Source organism: Mytilus edulis, chromosome 6 (assembly GCF_963676685.1).
Source record: "Mytilus edulis chromosome 6, xbMytEdul2.2, whole genome shotgun sequence".
Taxonomy (NCBI): Eukaryota; Metazoa; Mollusca; class Bivalvia; order Mytilida; family Mytilidae; genus Mytilus; species Mytilus edulis.
Window position 1 is genome coordinate 49,438,879 of NC_092349.1, and position 18,923 is coordinate 49,457,801.

At 31.9% G+C, this 18,923-nt stretch overlaps 1 protein-coding gene across 1 annotated transcript in view; it reads right to left on the reverse strand.

Moving 5' to 3' along the window:
- The window catches only part of LOC139526449 (von Willebrand factor A domain-containing protein 2-like), a 43,814-nt gene that overhangs the window by 9,669 nt on the left and 15,222 nt on the right, over window positions 1-18,923 (reverse strand). Inside the window, exons 11-19 of the mRNA XM_071321598.1 lie at window positions 9,030-9,254; window positions 8,220-8,249; window positions 7,006-7,032; window positions 6,377-6,388; window positions 5,221-5,781; window positions 4,070-4,123; window positions 3,124-3,243; window positions 1,377-1,946; window positions 71-97 (exon numbers count right to left, since the gene is read on the reverse strand). Of these exons, the coding sequence (XP_071177699.1) occupies window positions 71-97; window positions 1,377-1,946; window positions 3,124-3,243; window positions 4,070-4,123; window positions 5,221-5,781; window positions 6,377-6,388; window positions 7,006-7,032; window positions 8,220-8,249; window positions 9,030-9,254 (1,626 nt within the window). The remainder of the gene's footprint in view (window positions 1-70; window positions 98-1,376; window positions 1,947-3,123; window positions 3,244-4,069; window positions 4,124-5,220; window positions 5,782-6,376; window positions 6,389-7,005; window positions 7,033-8,219; window positions 8,250-9,029; window positions 9,255-18,923) is intronic.

The window sequence follows — 18,923 nt, forward strand, 5'->3', positions numbered from 1 at the left end:
CATTCATATATATTTATGAATACAAGCTTTGCCGGATGCTATATTATTAGTTTGAAAATTTAGTACATACCAACTGAAGATCCTGTTCCGGCACCAACTGAAGTAAAATGTTATAATTGGCCTCAATGTAACAACCGTAATCATGCGTCAAGTACTTTGTGTTTATTAATATGTCGGAATACATTCAACTAAAATAATGGCTTGACAGAGAATCCAAAAACATTGCACGAATAATTACATAAAATGGTGTAATAGAGACAGTCCATACCGAGTAGATCATCATGGGGGGAAAAGTATGTTAACATCTTGTTATCATAATCATATAAATTATGTTATATTAGGTTTTCGTATCTGTTTATTATTTTTGTCTTGTAAAAAAATATAGATTCTGAACTTTAACATAAAGGAAAGAAATTTGACTACCTATATCTTTTTAATTTTATTGTTTAACCAGGAACGTATTATAAGGAACGTATTGTAAGATGTCAAGTCATCCTTATCATGTTAAAGCAAATGAGTATTATTTGATACTTTACTTTAGATAGCAGAATTTAGTTTTCTGATTATTAGGTTCTAATTTCAATTTGTTTATCGATATCGAAGTAATTGCTTTTGAAACAAAACTTGACTTTGCATGTTCAAACGATGTTTTCTCTGTTTATTGTCTCACCTATTAATGTAATGTTTTACAATACATTTCATCAGACAATGTATTATTTTAGGAATTGTGGATATCAATGCTTTTCTGCTTCGTACTTTATTGGGTCTCTTTAACTTTTTTTGGATTCGTGCGTCGCAAATGAGTCTTTGATAGACGAAACGCGAGTCTGGCGTAAATACAAAATTTAATTCTTGTAATGATGAGTTTAATTGTATACTTTCCACGTATTTAGTATATAAAGTGAAACTACGGAACTTTCTTTACTTTTCAATTTTAATGCGTTACATATTATGTTATAAATAAAATTGAGAATGGAAATGGGGAATGTGTCAAAGAGACAACAACCCGACCAAATAAAAAACAACAGCAGAAGGTCACCAACAGGTCTTCAATGTAGCGAGAAATTCCCGCACCCGGAGGCGTCCTTCAGCTGGCCCCTAAACAAATATATACTAGTTCAGTGATAATGAACGCCATACTAATTTCCAAATTGTACACAAGAAACTAAAATTAAAATAATACAAGACTAACAAAGGCCAGAGGCTCCTGACTTGGGACAGGCGCAAAAATGCGGCGGGGTTAAACATGTTTGTGAGATCTCAACCCTCCCCCTATAGCATGCAAATAATTAGAAAGCGCAGGCAGACCAAAGCAAACACATATACATAAAATATATATCAACGTTATCAATGGTTATAGTGAATTTTATACTTACCATTATTAATAATTCTACATGCCAATTCGTGAACTGAACCATAAATCTTTGTCAATGCATCGAAATCATCAACATTTAAGACGTATTGAGGATCAGTTGCAATAACATTGAGCTCATTCTTATCCACTCCGTTTCCTATGCCTACCGCTATGACAGATATATTTGTCCCATGTAGTGTTTTAGCCTCCTTGATAGTTTGTGCAGGATCAGTTGATTTTCCATCAGTTATCACAACCAAAACATTACGTGCGTCTGACCTACCACCAGCCTCCGATGAGAAACTGATATCTCTGACGAATGCAAGTGCTGAGCTGGTATAGGTACCCCCTGCTATATAGGTCATGTTATTGACTGCATTGACGATAGAAGCTTTGTCTTGGTAATCACTCAGGTTGAAAGCACTGACTGGTTCATTAGAAAACATTGCAACGCTAACTTGTGTGTCATTTGGTCCGATGACAAACCGAGACAATGACTGTGCGATAAAATTTTGCTCTTTTTTGAAATTACCAATTCCGACTGAACCTGATGAGTCGAGGAGGTAAACCAGATCTGCCTTGTCACGGCAAACTGAAAAAGTATTTTATATTATAAAATTAATATAATCTTTCAAAATATATTGAATTAATTTGAAATTGCATGTATATTGCAACAGCTCAAAAGTAACGTCTTTTAAACTTATGAGCAGTTTAATCATGAGCCTGTAGTTCAGTTAATGTTGTTCGTTGGTTGCTCATATATTTCCCTTTATGTTTGGTCATTAATGAGGCCGACGATATTTTGTTTTAATTATTCCGCATTTTGTCATATCGAGACTTTTTATAGCTGACTATGAAATATGAATTTTGCTCAATGTTTAAACCAGCACAGTGACAAACAGTTGATTAGATCCGCTACATTAAGACTTTGCTTGATAAGTGCTTATTGTCTATCCAACCATTTCTCCATTTATCTAGACAGCTTATAGAGGTAGTTGTATGTATATGCTAAATATTTTAATGGAATTTTTCAAAGCATTTTATTTTTATCTTACAAGTTCTTATGTGAACGCTGATTTATTATATATTTATAGATTATCGTTGATCATCTCAACAAGATTGAATTTCTCGCTTGAGCTGGTACAGCGAAAGTGAGAAAAGCAATCGAGTTGAGATGACCAATGGTAATCTGTCTATCGCTATTTTACCTATGACGACGTTGTCAATTTCTTCGTTAGCAACGCCACGTAACTTCCTTAGTTTCTAGCGATAACTTTTCCATCTCAAGCGAGAAGCATGATATGAAAATTATCACAAAAAAAGATCAAAAGAAAAATGCACAAAATAGCGATAATATATATTATTCTGACGAACATACTGCAAATGAATAAATATCTTAACGTTTTGATAATAAGGCATACATTACATTATGTAAGGCCAAACACAATTGGCCGTTTCAGAATCTAAAGCATCATGGGTAATTTCATAGTTCGTACCCCAAAATGCCAATAACGTCACGGCAATGGTTAAATTTCCATTGTTTATTACATTTTTAACCAATCAGGACGTTTTGATGTTCACTTTTGAAAATATTACCCAGGATGCATTAGATTCTGAAACGGCGAATTATGTAACATGTCCTTTCATTCATAGTAAAGGAACTGAAATTAACAGACTGTAAAAAGAACAAGCACCCTCCTACCATTAAATATTTATGATACCAGAGAAATGAGAATTTCTATAGGGTAATACTGACTGACGATACAGACCTACTGGTGTTGGTACTGGTGTAGATGGTTCTTGTGTAGATGGTTCTTGTGTACCTGGCTCCATTGTAGTTGGTTCCATTGTAGTGGGCTCCTGAGTGGTTGGTTCCTGTGTCTTAGGCTCTAAAATACATACTTATTTTCAAAATATATTGCAAAATTGCTTTTATTAAGAATCACATCGAAGTATAACATCTATTCACGTCTTTTTTGTTTCAGTATGCTGATAAATTATGTATAACTTTTGATGTTTCTTATTAAAGCATGCTGACTTGTTAGTACAATGTGTTCCCTGTCAATGACTGTGTCTTTGCATTTATGTGTATTCTTTTTAATATGCGGGCTGTGGTATTATCAAATATGTTTAAGAATTCATTTTCTATTGATCTTATTCATTATTGTAACTCATACACATATTCACTTGTCGTAATTTTTAATACACAATTGTCTACAACTTCATGTTTTCTAATAGAACACCAGTTTTAAGTCTTGTGAATTTACAGAAAATGATGAAAAACATTCGGTTATATTAAGATATAAAACATATACTCCGAGTTTTTATATTTTATATTTTAGATTTTAATTTGGGGATTATTTTTCATACGATCAACAATTCGCTGTTTTAAATATTGGAGTACAGTCGTTAGGTTTCCAATTTCGTTGCTTTAGAAAAAAATATATTTTAAAAAATGTTTGATAGTTGGGTCTCGCTTACTTCATGGTCCTTCAACTAGTTCACAAATAACAATGGCCCAAAAAGGAAATGATTATCGTAGTTGTTTTATTAAAAATAATAATTTTAAGGGTTTTGGTCCTCAAAACTCTTCAACTTCGTCTTTGTTCTTTTTCTTATTTGAGCGTCTTGAGCGAAAAACGCGTCTTGCGTATAAATAGGACCCTGGTATCTTTTATCATTTTAATTGAACAAAAAATTTGATGGTTATTTTACCTTGTGTTGTTGTTGGAATGGGGGTAGTAGTTGGTATTGGAGTTGTTGTTTGATCTACAATGGAAAACAAATCACAAAATTAATTACATTAAAAAATACTGAACTCCAAGGGAATTTAAAACTAAAACTCCCTCACAAAATGGCAAAATTAAAAGCTCAACGAATATAACGATTGGAACAAAATGTCATATTCCTGACTTGGTACGGGTATTTCCTTTGTTATTAAATGCAGGATTAGACCTGGTTTTATAGAGAACTAAACCTCTCATGTGTATAACAGTTGCATACAATTCTAAGAATTGATTCTTAAGGTATGAGAATATAACTTTCCACATAGTTTTTTTTTGTAGTTTGATGATATCTTAGTATGTTTTACGAATCTGAATAATTTTTTTTTTCTTTTTACTTTTTCTGCATATGTGTTTTGTTCATTTGTAAATGTTTGCTTCTGATCTCGTGCTGTTATTATACCTCGTTTTATAATACAATTGAGAATGAGAAATGGGAAATGAGTCAAAGAGACAACAACTCAACCAAAGAGAATATTTTTTTCTTACCGTGGATTGTAACGTATGTTGTACGAAGGATGCTGTACGCATTGTAAACTTATATAAAACATGCATAACACAAGTGTTCTACATTATACACGTAAGAATACGAAAAGCGTTGTGTTCTGGTTTTATTAAATGTATTTTCCCCCCAAATTGTTCTTCCGCTAAATATCTGATTCAGCGCTATGAAAAAATGTTTGACATAATTAAAAACGCACATTATCTACTTATGTGAAAAATTCTTCTTAGTTTCAGTTTTTTTCCTCTAAATGTTTCCTGTCAAAGTAATACTAGTAAATGGACAAAATACCATACAATTTTAAGTCAACTATGTCAGTAGCATTACTGCTTTTGACGTCACTGTTTCATTATTTTTTGCGCTATAGAGACACGATTTTATTATTTACTTGGGCTTATTTGATAATGATGTTTTGATCTAATGAAATTATTGAGAAGAAATCTATTTCGTATATCATAATCTCATTTAACATAAAGTTTACAACAACTATAAAATGAAGATTTGATCTGAACACTCCGCAATCTTTAATATTTCATACTTTATAATCCAAAAAGAAAATAACAAAATATTAAGTTTCTCACCGATGATACATGATATTTCATGAATAGCACCATACACTTGTCTGAGTGCATCAAAGTCGTCAACGTTCAAAACATATGATGGTGCTGAGGCAATAGTGTTGAGCTCATTTTGATCGACCCCACTTCCTATTCCTAATACAATGGTGGTTATGTTTGATTGCTTCAATTTAGCTGCTTCGAGAACAGTTTGCATAGGATCAGTTGATTTCCCGTCTGTCATCACAACAAGAACATTGCGTGCATCTGGTCTGTCCCCTGCTCCTGGAGTAAAACTGTTTTCTCTGACGTAGGCTAACGCTGAGCTTGTATATGTTCCTCCGGCTACGTAAGGTATTTGATTGACTCCAGCAACGATTGACGCTTTGTTCTGGTATTGGTTTAAGTTGAAGGCATTTGCAGGTTGGTTGGAAAACGTAACAACACTAACCTGTGCATCCTTTGGGCTAATGAAGAATCGTGATATAGACTGAGCAATGAAATCTTTTTCTTTGTTGAAATTAGCCAATTCTACTGACCCGGAGGCATCCAACAGAAAAACTAAGTCCACTCTGTCATGGCAGGCTGTTCATAAAGAAATCAAGAATTTGAAGATCTCATAAATACATTTTGCACCTCTTGCATTTAATTGACTATTAATATATGTATATGAATGAATAAGACACAAGTGCACATTAACATTTTATTTCTTTATTTTTTGGAAATTACTCGATATATTTTGTTTTCTGAGAAATGTTCCCAAAGACAAACGATTTTCATTCACCACCATGATGTAAGAGACCTTAGGAAAACACATGTGTCATAGCATACCATGCATATGCATGATATGCTCCACTTGTCATTTCCGAAATCTTGTTCCTTTTTCATCACATATTTGTTTCCATGATTAACACGACAAACGCTACTTGTAGAATAGACTTTTGGTTTTATTTTGGTTGATCGAGTTGTCTTTAGTTTTAGTTTTAATTTATTTAGTTTTATGTGAAGTGGTCTGTTGACATTTTTTGTCATACCGTAGTTTTGTCGACTGAAAATAGTGTTATATTTTTCTTCGACCGATTGTTTTTTATTTGTCCATTTTATCTTTTACATATTTTTTCAAAAGTGAGGAGAAACTGAAATTAAAAATTCGATGTGTGATTTTCGAAATTGATCTTACCTGGTAAAAGAACTGAAAAGGAAAATAATGTAAATGTTAAATAATACAAATTATGAATTAAAGAGATAAACTGATCGAATTGAAAAAAAAAAATGTAAAAGCAAATCTAAGTTGATATACGAAATGCACAGACACACGGACATTTTTACCTATGCAAGTGTAAAGCAGGTAATTACTGTATCTGCTTTGTTACATTTATGTGACTATCACAACTTAATAGCATTTTATATTTAACAACATTTCGAATATTGTTTCAAAATACCTATCATTAGATTAGTATAAGTTGTGGAATGGAAACTACAGAGCAAAACTAGTGTTTTCGTGTATTGGAAATGTTGACCAGAAGCAAATGCTTATCTCAATAGACATGTTACACAACTAGATCTATTTCGATTTGATACAACATTGAAAAACTGAACGACAGTCTGATCTATCATACTGTGTACCTGCTAACTAGATCATTCTTTATCCGTTAGCATTGCAATTTTAGTACAGTTTCCCATTATGCATTGATGCTTAAAACCTTAAGAAAATGAATTTGGCCATTACAATGATTTTATGAACTAGGTATGTACATGCAATCAGAATTGTTTCGTTAGGAAATATCAAGAACTATATTTCTAACTCACCTGAACAATTTATTCTATGTTGCTCTCCTGAAATTAAAAAATGACATTAAATTATGTATATATTTTTTTTCTTGCTTGGAATAGTTTGTCGTGTAGAGGTTACTGCATACAGTTTGTGTGTTTGTATGGAGTTATGTTAAGTTGTTTGTATGGTGAATTGTTAAGCTGTTTGTATGGCGTAATGTTTATTTGTTTGTATGACGTAGTGTTTAGTTGTGTGTATGTCACAATGTTTATTTGTTTGTATAGTGTAATGTTTAGTTATTGGTATGGCGTAATGTTTATTTGTTCGTCAAATATTTTATAGACTGATATTATTATTTTGCAAACATTTTCAAACAACATGTCTTTGTAAGTCCTACTTTTTCTAAAAAAAAAGAAAAAGCAATTATTTATATTGCACCTTCACGTGACCTTGATATCATTTTTGTTGCCATTTCCTTATGGTGTTACAATTAAACATACAGTTTTAAAAGGCAAACTGTCATCATGTTATGTGCAAAGGCAACATCATAAAGGCTTGCCAGCTTGTAAAATGGTGAGTTACATATAGACCAGATTTGCATTGTGTTACAAAAGAGTAAGATAAGACACTACATTTTATCCTTTTTTCTTTACCTCGTTTGCCATAGATCATATGAGGGATAATGCACTCACCTTGTTCAACAACTTTATAATTAACTGAATACCAAAGCAATTCAACTATAATGTTTTCATATTAGCGACTTTTGACCCGGAATTATCCAATTTTCCTGCAGGTTAACTTTTCTCTGGTAGGACATTCTGGTACTCCAACAAGAAAGAGCAACCAAAATTAGTAAAATCAAAATTGTAATCTGTGCCTTTTGAAGGGAAAGTTTACTGTTTTCCGATGTTTTTGTCGTGTAAAGAAAATATAAATCAGTTAGTTTCATCCAAAATTATACCAATTGTAACTTTATGTTGCTCTTACTTTACTTGGTACCAGCATATCCGACCACAGAGCAGTTAACCTGTCGAAAAAAATATAAACTTCGGCGTCAAAAATTGGTAATAGGAAAATTGTCTTTGAGTCTATTAAGATTTCCTGGCTCTACCGACTCTTGACACTCTTTTCGGCTATCTTTGAATAAATGTTAAACAGAGACGAACGATTCCCGAAGAACATTTAAACTCATAAGTCGAAAATAAAACAACCCCATAGCTCGAGAGGTTAAATTTAAAGGTATACATACCTTGTGAAGATGGACTTCCGTTTTCAAAATCTAAAATTAAAAGTAAGAGTAAGCAGAATACATCATACCTTGTACATGCAACAATAATCACGTTTTGTGTGTCCTTAGACATAAGAAGATGTGGTATGAGTGTCAATGAGACAACTCTCCATCCAAGTCACAATTTTTATACTAAAAGTTCTAAGTAATGTCTTCAACACCGAACTGCAAGCTATATAGGGCCCAAAAGATGACCTGTGTAAAATTATTCAAACAGGAACTTATTTAGTTTACTATACACAGTGTCAAATAACGATTTCATTCGAAGTAAAGCGTGAATTATCCTAACACATTTTTAATCCGTGAATGCAAGAAGGTAAAGTTCAAATATTAAGAGGGTTCAAGTACTTTTTTCTCAACTACTTATAACTTATTTATTATCCCAATGTTTAATGCAATGTATACGTCAAGAATTACAACTGAATCAAATGATTTATTTACAATTTTGTTAATGACCATTATTGATTAATTGGGTTTCAAGAGTAACTTTTAGATAAAAACATATAACTACCGTGGATTTATTTATTTTCGTGGGTATCAATTTTCGTGGATTGCTGAAAACTTGCATTTTCGTGGATATTTGATTTCGTGGTTTTGCCAATCTCTGTATACAAAGTCTATTGAAAGTTGTTATTCGTTGAACATTTGAACTCGTGTTTCACTTGTACCCACGAAACCCACGAACATTGATATCCAACGAATATTAATGAATCCACAAATCCCTTGAACATATATTTTTAGTATAAACATGTCCAAGTAACACGAATTTACCTATATAGTTAATACTGTTATCATTAATTCCGGTAGCACTTGATCCTACATTCAGACATCCAAGGGCTTTATACAGTTCTGCCAATCTAGCTGGGTCAACATTGGTGTTTGTATTTGGAGGATCTGTGGGTGCTGATGTAGTGGTAGCAGCTACTGGAGGGAACAACTCTTCCGGCTTCTCACCAGCAGAGGCACCAGAACCAACCCCAGTGTTTCTGGGATTAACTGAAATATATTGAAAATAAAAGGTGTTATAAAAATGAATATTTGCTAAGTGTTTTGATGTAAGCAGCACTCATTGTTGATTAAGATATACTAAGAAAACTAATTAAATATAATTTACTATATGTATTTTGCTTGGGTCTTGTAAAAAGGAAACTGTTTTTCTTTTCTTAATAGGCAGTTCTACCCTTTAGTACAATAACAATTGTCAGCTTTAGGAAATCCGCACAACTATGTATGCCTTTAGTTTCAGATTAACTTTTAGTATTTATATTAATTTTAATGGTTATCTGTTTCCTAGTTAAGACATGATTCTTTAACTTACATATACTAATTTCCGATTTGTTATCATACTTTTCTTATCAATAAATGAAAATTATTAGTGTTTGGATGATCTAAGATAGTATACACATGTTACAAAAACTCAACAATATGGTTACAGAGAAACGCAGAATACACCGGTTCTTTTTTTTTTTAAATGTATTAATTGACAATTCAATATTGGTATTAAGCAGCATTTATTGGTTGTCTGTCTATTTGTTTTGCAAATTAATGTGTTTAGGTCATAATATAGGTCGAGGTTGGCTTATCAGCTCAACCGACAAAGAACATGACCATGATGACAAACGAAACGGAGAGAAAATTTGGTAATACAATACTAATGTAGTTCAATTGCATCATATTTTGACCTTTATTACAATCATTATCATTAACTTTCTCACAGAATTTAGTACTTAAAGATAAGACAGTAAGCTTGTCTGCCAGGTATACACTAATATTTGATTAAAAAGATAAGACATAATAATGAACTTATAACATTACCTGGCATTTTTAAATATGTCAGATAGTGTTGACCTTTTAGATAGGTACTGACATTATATTGAATGACCCATAGCGTGGAGGTCAAATTAAGTCAAAATCAAAAAACATAAATCAAATGGGTATACGTACGGTGACCTATAGTTGTTAAGAAACAGTTGTCTCATTGGCAATCATACCACCTCTTCTTTTTTTTAAATGATAATTTTGGTGTCAAAAATAAATACCAACAATACGAATTTAGATGTTTGCATTGATAGGACTGCAAATTAATCAAATATTGTTATATTTATCAGATCAATATGTTTGTTCGTGGACTATCGGTGTACGGACAATCCAAAGAAATCGGTTCCCCGTCCTTTGTTACACAAATAGATTGGAGGCTTTAAAATGTAAAAAGCACTAAATAAGGGTATAGACAAATGGGTTGACTGAAAAAATTGCTTTATAACATGTTTTTTAATTAGTCATGTTTAATTGGAATATCTTTTGAAATGTTGCAACTATCAAGACATAAACATGAAATATTAGTTCACTGAATGGAACCGATTGATGCACATCATTTAGAGATCAATCTATTGATAAAAATACAAAAAAAGGGTTGGCCGATTTTCCTTATTACCATTCAGAGCCTCATATAAAGACCCAATTAAATGTACCTGTTAATGAATTGAATGATTGGTGTTTAAAGACACTTTAAGCACTATTGTGTTATTTCGTAGCTGCGAGTTTGTATATAGATTTATATATTGAAACCAACAACATAATATTTTATTCCATATCTTAGCAAGAAAAAACAACCCCGTCAATTTCTTACAAAGTTTCTCTCGGTCTTGTATATTTGCTAAACGTTCTATGTAAAGTTATGCTTCATTTTCTCAAAACCTGATATGTTTCTTTTATACATTTCGGAGTTTATCAATGAACTGGTACACTTTTGTGTTAATAGACCGGCCGAAGCACGGCTCCGGTTCGTGATTTTTCTCACTGTATTGCTGTATTCGACAAACAATTATATATCCTTTATTTAGAATAAGGGATGATCATGCATTAAATGACCGATATGTGAATTCAATCACATGTTATCAATTTACAGTACACTTCAACTCAAAATCTTATTAAACGAGTTAAACTGTTTCTTTAAAGCATCTAATTGCAATTCGCAATATACAAATTTTGGTCCACACTAAGTGTCTTAAACGCAGTGTCCTCTCGGTGATGGCCATTGATGTCTGTTATTTTGAAAATCAACGTTATTAACTAAATGAAAACATAATTTGAATGGTATTTTTCTCCTTTGTAAATGTTCCCACTAAGGTAGCAATAATTATTTTCAAAATCTATATGTAAGTTATCGAATAATTTCAAAATCTTATGAATAACTCATCCCATACAGAAAAAAATGATCGTCAAATGAACATGACCAATGATTCACATACTTAAATCAATTGCATTCTCCAAAATGTAGAATAGTATATAAGTGTATAAGTGTATAAGTATTTACCTGATTTACATCTCCCGTAAGAAAGGACTGTAGCTAACAGCAATAAAGAACACAACGTTTTCCCCATGTCTGGTTATGTAAGTGAAGATCTCTGCAATTCAAAAGTTTATCTATGGAGTCCAAGGTGATAGATAAGTGACGTATTGGAACTACTTGTGCAGAAATTTATACTGTGTGTTCTTTGTGTAAGCAATTGTCCAAATTCGTACACAAATCACAAAGCGCATACGTACTAACCTATTTCTAAATGTGCTTAGGTGCAACCAAAAGACTCTTGGTGCAGTTCAGATAAGCACATTTGACATCAAAAGTAAACAAATCAACCAAATGTTCTTACGCACGAATCATTGGACAGTAACAGGTGCTTTGTTTTGAATTCGTACCTAATCACCTTTAAATATTTTAGAGCAAAACAATGCATGGTTTTAAACAAAAGAAAGCAGAAAAACACAGACTGACACACAAAATTAGGAAACAAACAAACACAATAATTACCAAGAAAACAAAAGAAGTAAATTGAGTTTTAAACCTTTTAAAAAGAGTTTTCCGAAGACGACATGATCATCTGGACAACAAAGTTATAAGCCCAGTATCTATGAGATTTTTTTCTAACTGAAGGACCAGTACGTAACTTTTATACCAATGGAATGTAATTCATTTCACACATTTTACTGAAGTGATCACAATTTGTCAAATAACATAAACAGTAAACTTTTTATTTCTCGACAATTACCTTCATGTACCCGATAGGTCATTTAAAAATGTCATGGTCTGAGATGTTTATATGCAACAATGGTCGTATAAACTTTTTGATATTTTTTTAATGAGTGTTGATTCGCATGACTGCAAGAATATACTTCTCGTGAAATGTATATTTATGACATCCAATTAAAACAAGTACGACAGAGTAACCAAAGGATGTTAATATTGTTACTAGAGATTTACAGAAAGTCTCGGATCCGACTGTTGACACCGACTCTGACAGGTAAAATTAAGGGGGTCATCTAACAATAGAAAAAAGTACTAAATAATTAGTTTTTCAAGAAAGATTTTATTATTCAAATAAGGTTTGTCTTCTGTTAACAAATCCTGCACAAGTCTCCACAATCAGTCTGAGTTTTTGTCGTGGGTGCCTCCACAAAGTACCCATCACTTTATATTTTTAAGGTCACCCATTGCATTTTCAACAAGAATTCTATATTCTGCAATAGCTCTGTTAAATTTTCTACTTTTGCGTTTCTGGAAAGGAAATCTGGTTTTCTGGTAATTTGTCGTCGCGTAAATAGCGTAATTACGGGATGCCGATTTGGATAAATTTTATCTCCCAACAGCACACATTCCAGAACCAGATGACATATATGACCGATTTATTACCCAAAAAAAATCCCAAAATAATGAAAGTTATCGGAGCTAGTCTTCTGAAAACGATTCCGATTGCTTATAGATTAAGAAAACAAATAAAATGTATTTCCTTCATTTGTTTAATTTATATATATATATATAGTTTGAACATTCACAAATCTTATTCACTGTTTCTTAGCTCAAAGGTATTTGTGAGTTATAATCCTGATCACTTGGCATCTGTAGTTTTTTCCGTCATATTTTGCGACAAAAAAAACATAACGATTTTTAGCTTTACATTTCAAAAGGTAACTGTCCGCTGCGCATTAAAATATGTCAACCACCCGTAACGCAATATTGTGACTCTAAGCGGACCATGCTACGTGCTCTAAAAAAAGGGGGAGGGATGGGGGTAATCAAAATTTTGCCAAACATTTCCGTTATGTAAATAATATTTATCTACATCTGTTTTGTCTAGAACAAAACTTGGTAGACCCCCCCCCCCCCAAAAAAAAAAACAAAAAAAAAACACGCACACCGATATCTATCCTAAAGATTACTCCATAACCCTGATGTTCCATTTATTTTTGTATCTGTGAAACAGGAAAATGTATACACCAGAATGCAGGATATGTTTATCTATTTGTTAATTTATTTTGAGACGACCCCTGTAATTTTTGCTGTCAGAGTCGGAGTCGAAAGTCGGATCCGAGACTTTCCGTAAATCTCTAATATTCATATTTGTAAAATCAATGCTGAAAGAGACTCTGAAAATAAGTATTGTTTCCATGGTTTTGATAACTTTTAAACTGTCCCTTTTAGTTTTGTGATTCCTCGTGAAAATGATAAAGCTTTGTAAAGCTGTTGGCTCATTATATGCTTATTGTAATGAGAAAATCTACAACAGGCGAAAACGTGACGTTTTTCTTGAAACTACAATGCAACTAACATGACTAATAGTACTAAGGTGTTCGTTTTTTAGTATTTTGTTGTTTCTGGTTTCTGGTTTATGGTTACGCAATATTGCTTATTCTAAATTATAGGACTTGCGAAACATAATATGATGTACATTTTAACGAGTTCGGAATCTGCTTCTGTATATACCTTGTGCATTGCAGTATTCTTATATATCAAATGATTTCATCTAAATGCCAAAAAATGTGAGGTTCATTTTTCATGTGACCTTACTTATATATGTATTTTGTTATGCATTTTATTCATCGTAACAATTTTTTTACACTCGCTTTCGACAGATACTGGAATCATCATACTTACCCGCCCGTTTAGTACATTTTTAGTTGAAAAAAAATGAGAAATGTTTTTTTTAAAGGGATAATTCGCGATTTTTCACTTTTCATCTTATTATGTTCATAATACCATAAAAAAACATATTCACCAAGTTTTATTTTGATATGAAAAGTAATAAAGAAGAAAATTGGGAATTAGTAATTTTATATCTTAAAACTTACTGAGTTATTTGACGTAGTTTTAGTTTTTTTTCATGCCGGGAGTGAAATTAATATCATTTAAGTCTTGTTCGTTAACCATCTAATAACGCTATTTAAAGCGCATTAACGACTTTTGGTGTAGCTATTAACCAACGAAAAGTAAGTGATAGCCATGCAACTTTTAAAATTAGAGTGTAGGATTTATGTGTGGATATTTTAAATACGAATTTTAGTAATTAAAGTAAATAATACTATAGAACATTTTTATGATTTTTTTCTACAAATACTTTAAACAAATATATGAAACTGACATGATCGATAGTGTATTAAAAAATACATGTTTGAATTCTTAACTTTTTGCTTCAAGCAAACATTTTCACTTGCTTGTACTGTGGAAATAAAATGTGTATTAATTTGTGACACTTAGTGAATGTTGAATGCGTAGTTAAACTCAAGGTAATTAAAAGATTAGCATTGGGTAATTCTAATCTTTTGATCTTCATTCAGTGACATCTAGGCGTCACGGTTCACCATTTCAGGTGTGAACAACATTTCGTATGAATAATATGTGTCTGTATAGTTGATTAGTTTCTGAATTGCATAAGGAAATATGTAAAATGACGAGAAATACAATCTTTTATGTATACATCAAAAGTCACAAAACATAATATTTACAAAGTCATAATTTACAATATTTCACTTCATTGTTCAGTTCAATGGAGAAGATGGGATCAGCGGCTGCGTAAGATTAATCTACCACGTTGATGAGTCCTTGTTGGAATCGGTTTTTCAGTAGTTGGAGTCTGGTGTCTATTACTTTGTTTCGTCGTCTTTTTGAGTCTCTTCTTAAGTTTGTTGTGCCAACCCTTTCATGTGATTTGTGGTGCAGGGTCCTTCTGTGTAATAGTGATTCCATAGAAAGCAGTTGCTTTCAACCCAGAACTCTGTCATGTATTCTGTAAATGAAGTTGTAGCGGGTATGATTTTAGCTTCTCTAATGTCTTCTTAAGTGTTTAGCCAAACATCCTCAACAAGGTGGGTTGGAACAAGAGGTAGTACTGCGGCTCCTCGTATCAGTTGAGTAATGTCTTCATTTTCTTTAAAATAGGACTGTAGTCCATATTTATGTGCCTATTGCCAAACACACCATGTGAAGTGGAAGAGGCAGTCTTTCACATTTACCCCTGGCCACACTGTTTGTGCTGCGTTGTTGGTTGCTGTCTCATAGTCAATAAATAGTCTTTCTGGTTGAAATTCTTACTGGTGTTGTTAGCAATCATGATTATTAATTTAAAGATATTTTATTGTTGTTGTTGGTTTTTTTTAAAGAAAATGTTAGCTTGGATGCAGATTACTGTTCAAATGTTTCATATTATAGCTTGGCTGCTGAACAGTTGCATTTATATTCTAGTTGTTAGAATTAATTTGATATTTTTTTTTATATTAAATTTCTTAAAAGTGTATTTTATTAAAATTAACGACAGTTTGACACCTTTATTGTTCGTTTGTGAGAATGGTCATACAGAAATTGTACATAAAGTCAAAGATATTCAAATGAGATTAATTCTAATAAATTTTTAGTTTCATTCTTTTACTTTTTACTTTTTTTCCGAATGTTCACAATAATTAAAACTATTTGTTGATAAATTGGAATAATAATTCATTTTGAGTGCACATTTTTTCCTATTTTTTTTATAAATAAAAATACATTTTCCTGCCAAAGATATATAAAATATAGAAAAGTTTTGCACATTTTCCTTATGATTTAATAGCAGAATATAATATTCTTTTTAAAATTTGCAGGTAAAATAAAAGGTAAAAAATATGACTAATTCAGAAATAAACTATAATTGTTAAAACAACAATTCCCTCTATGTTTACATATACATGTAATTAAAAGTGGGCAAACCAGGATGACACCAATAATATACGGGAGTCAGTTATAGTTTTAGACACAGAAATGTAAGAAAAAGAATTAAAATTAATTTACAGGAGTAATAAGGTCGCACAATAACTGGATAGCTGTTGTATATTTTGCATAAGCTCACTTTTAAATGAATTATGACTTCTGATTACTTTTGTAACGATAAAATACTGAATTATTTTAATTCAATAAATTTATAAATAAAAAAAGCCTTCTATTTCTTCAAATCTTTTTTTTGGTATTATTTATATTTTTATAAATAATATTCTTTACACCAGAAATGTTATGTATAAACAAGCGTATGAGTTAAGTGATGACTAGTATACTATATCACTTTCGGACACGGAAGACAGAGATGTATATTATACACCTGATAGTTCAAAATGGCAAGTTATAAGTTATCGGCCGTGTACACTTATCAATACCTACAGAAGTGAAATGATGCATGAACTTGCAAGCCCGACAGGAAATCGCTTGAATACCTGGACGTGTCACCTCACACCCCTCACAATACCTTTTGGAGTAATACCTTTAGCCATGCTGGTGATCAGATGAGGGAAGATCAGAATTTATTTGAATAAAGTTTATTACTTCAAACAATTATGAACAAATTAGATTTTCGAAAACAATTTTCACGGAACACTTATTTATGATTTCAACTTTGACATTTTCACTAATTCCAATATTAACAGTTTAAAAATAACAGACCATGGTAATTTGAAAAAAAAACAAGAATATTTTCCGTATCAAGTTAGTTAGTCGGATAAAACAACCGTACGATTGACAAGATATCGACACGCAATTACGACTACATCGGTTACTGTAGTTTTGTTCCTTTGTGGTTTATAGACATATCGTTGTTATTAATCGGAAAAGAAGACAAAATGGCCGAACGCAGAGAACTGATACTCTAAATTTAAAATCGATGGTGATCTCTTATCTAGCGGAATAAAACTTTAATATCTATGAATTTGAGCATTTTTATACAGAATGAACATAATATCAATTTTTGATTTTTTTGCGAAGTTTCCCTTTAAATTTATTAAAAATTGAAATGTTGCATTGTGTTCAAGTAAAGATAGGTTAAACTCGATTTTTCGTCGTTTTCACTTTTAATTTTCTAAAGTTATGGTACTTGATTGTTGGAAAAATTCTAAACTTTCTGGATAACAAAGGGAGAATACTTTTCGTTAGTGTTTTCAAATAAACTGTGTGACGGGGCTATGTGCAAGACTTTGGTATGTTGCAGTGGACATAAAGGGTGGGACAACCTTAACCAAAGACACTGTGCTTATTTTATCTAATTATGTAAAGAGATTCACAAAATACTGATAACTTGAACAAAAATACTGTACAAATTATAATTTATACAACATATATTAAGGCAACAGTAGTATATAATGATGTTATTATATATTACTTGATATATTTCTGGATGATAAATGGAGATAGTGTATGAAATTTAAATGAAATGCTTTAGACCACGAAATAGACTTATTCATTCCATAACTTATGCATGTTATGGTCATCATTTCCATTCCCTCCACTAAATCTCAGTGAAGTTTAAAGTCTAGTTAGGAACAAAATATGTCGCAAGCATACTCAACTGTCGAAATCGTATGGTTACCTTTTGCGGATTATAAAAAAACACATTGTTCGAATTTGTAATCTAAACAAGATAACTGCAAACCATCAACAACCACTTAATGGGAGTGTTTACCAATTAGAGAGTATTTGGCATAAAATAGCCGTATTTAAAAATAAGGATAGATTTGTCCTTTAGAACTCTGTAGTTTTGAATTTGTTTTGATAGTGCGTAGAATTGTTTGTTGACGTACTATTGTCTATTAACTGCGATTAGTTTTCCGGATTAGTATGAGGGGGGCAATAGGGGCCCGTTAACATGTTAAAAACACCTCGATTTTGACAAAAACAGTTAACAAAAAATGCAAACATGCTGATAACAGTTAAAAAACAGGGTTGAAAACAGTTAACAGCTTAAATTGATCTCAGATAACAGTTAACACCACCTTGAAAAGGGCCATAACAGGTTAACACAAAAAGGTATTGCCCCCCTCCCCTCTAGTATAGTTGGTCTTATCTTATTCGAACAATAACACAATTTGAATACATGTATGGACGGGAATATCATTTCTAAAAATCATAGTATCAAGTATATATGGTAGAGTAAAAGAAGACGCATACGTTGATTCTAAAACTGTTTTCCCGATTGTCCATGTTTTTTTTTATATAGAAGACCACCAAATCTTATCTGGAAATGAAAACCTGGATACGGAACAGTAGCTACAGAATTAGTCAATATTTAGATTTCTTTGTTGTGTTTTGTGTACTATTGTTTATTTTTTTTGGTCATTTGTTTCTCAAACCGTTTCCAGATGTGTTTCGACTTATGAATTTGAATGTCCTTTTGTTATCTTTGGCCTCTCTTTCAGTAAGACACAAACACTTTAAAATATCAATAAGAATACTTTGATGTTAAACATGGACTCTGTAATATTCTTAAGATAACATTATAGTTAATTTTAGGGAAGCTTCTGAGATCAACCCTAGTTTTTGGTGGGGTTCATGTTGCTTATACTTTGATTTTCGATGTTGTGTCATGTGTTCTATTGTTT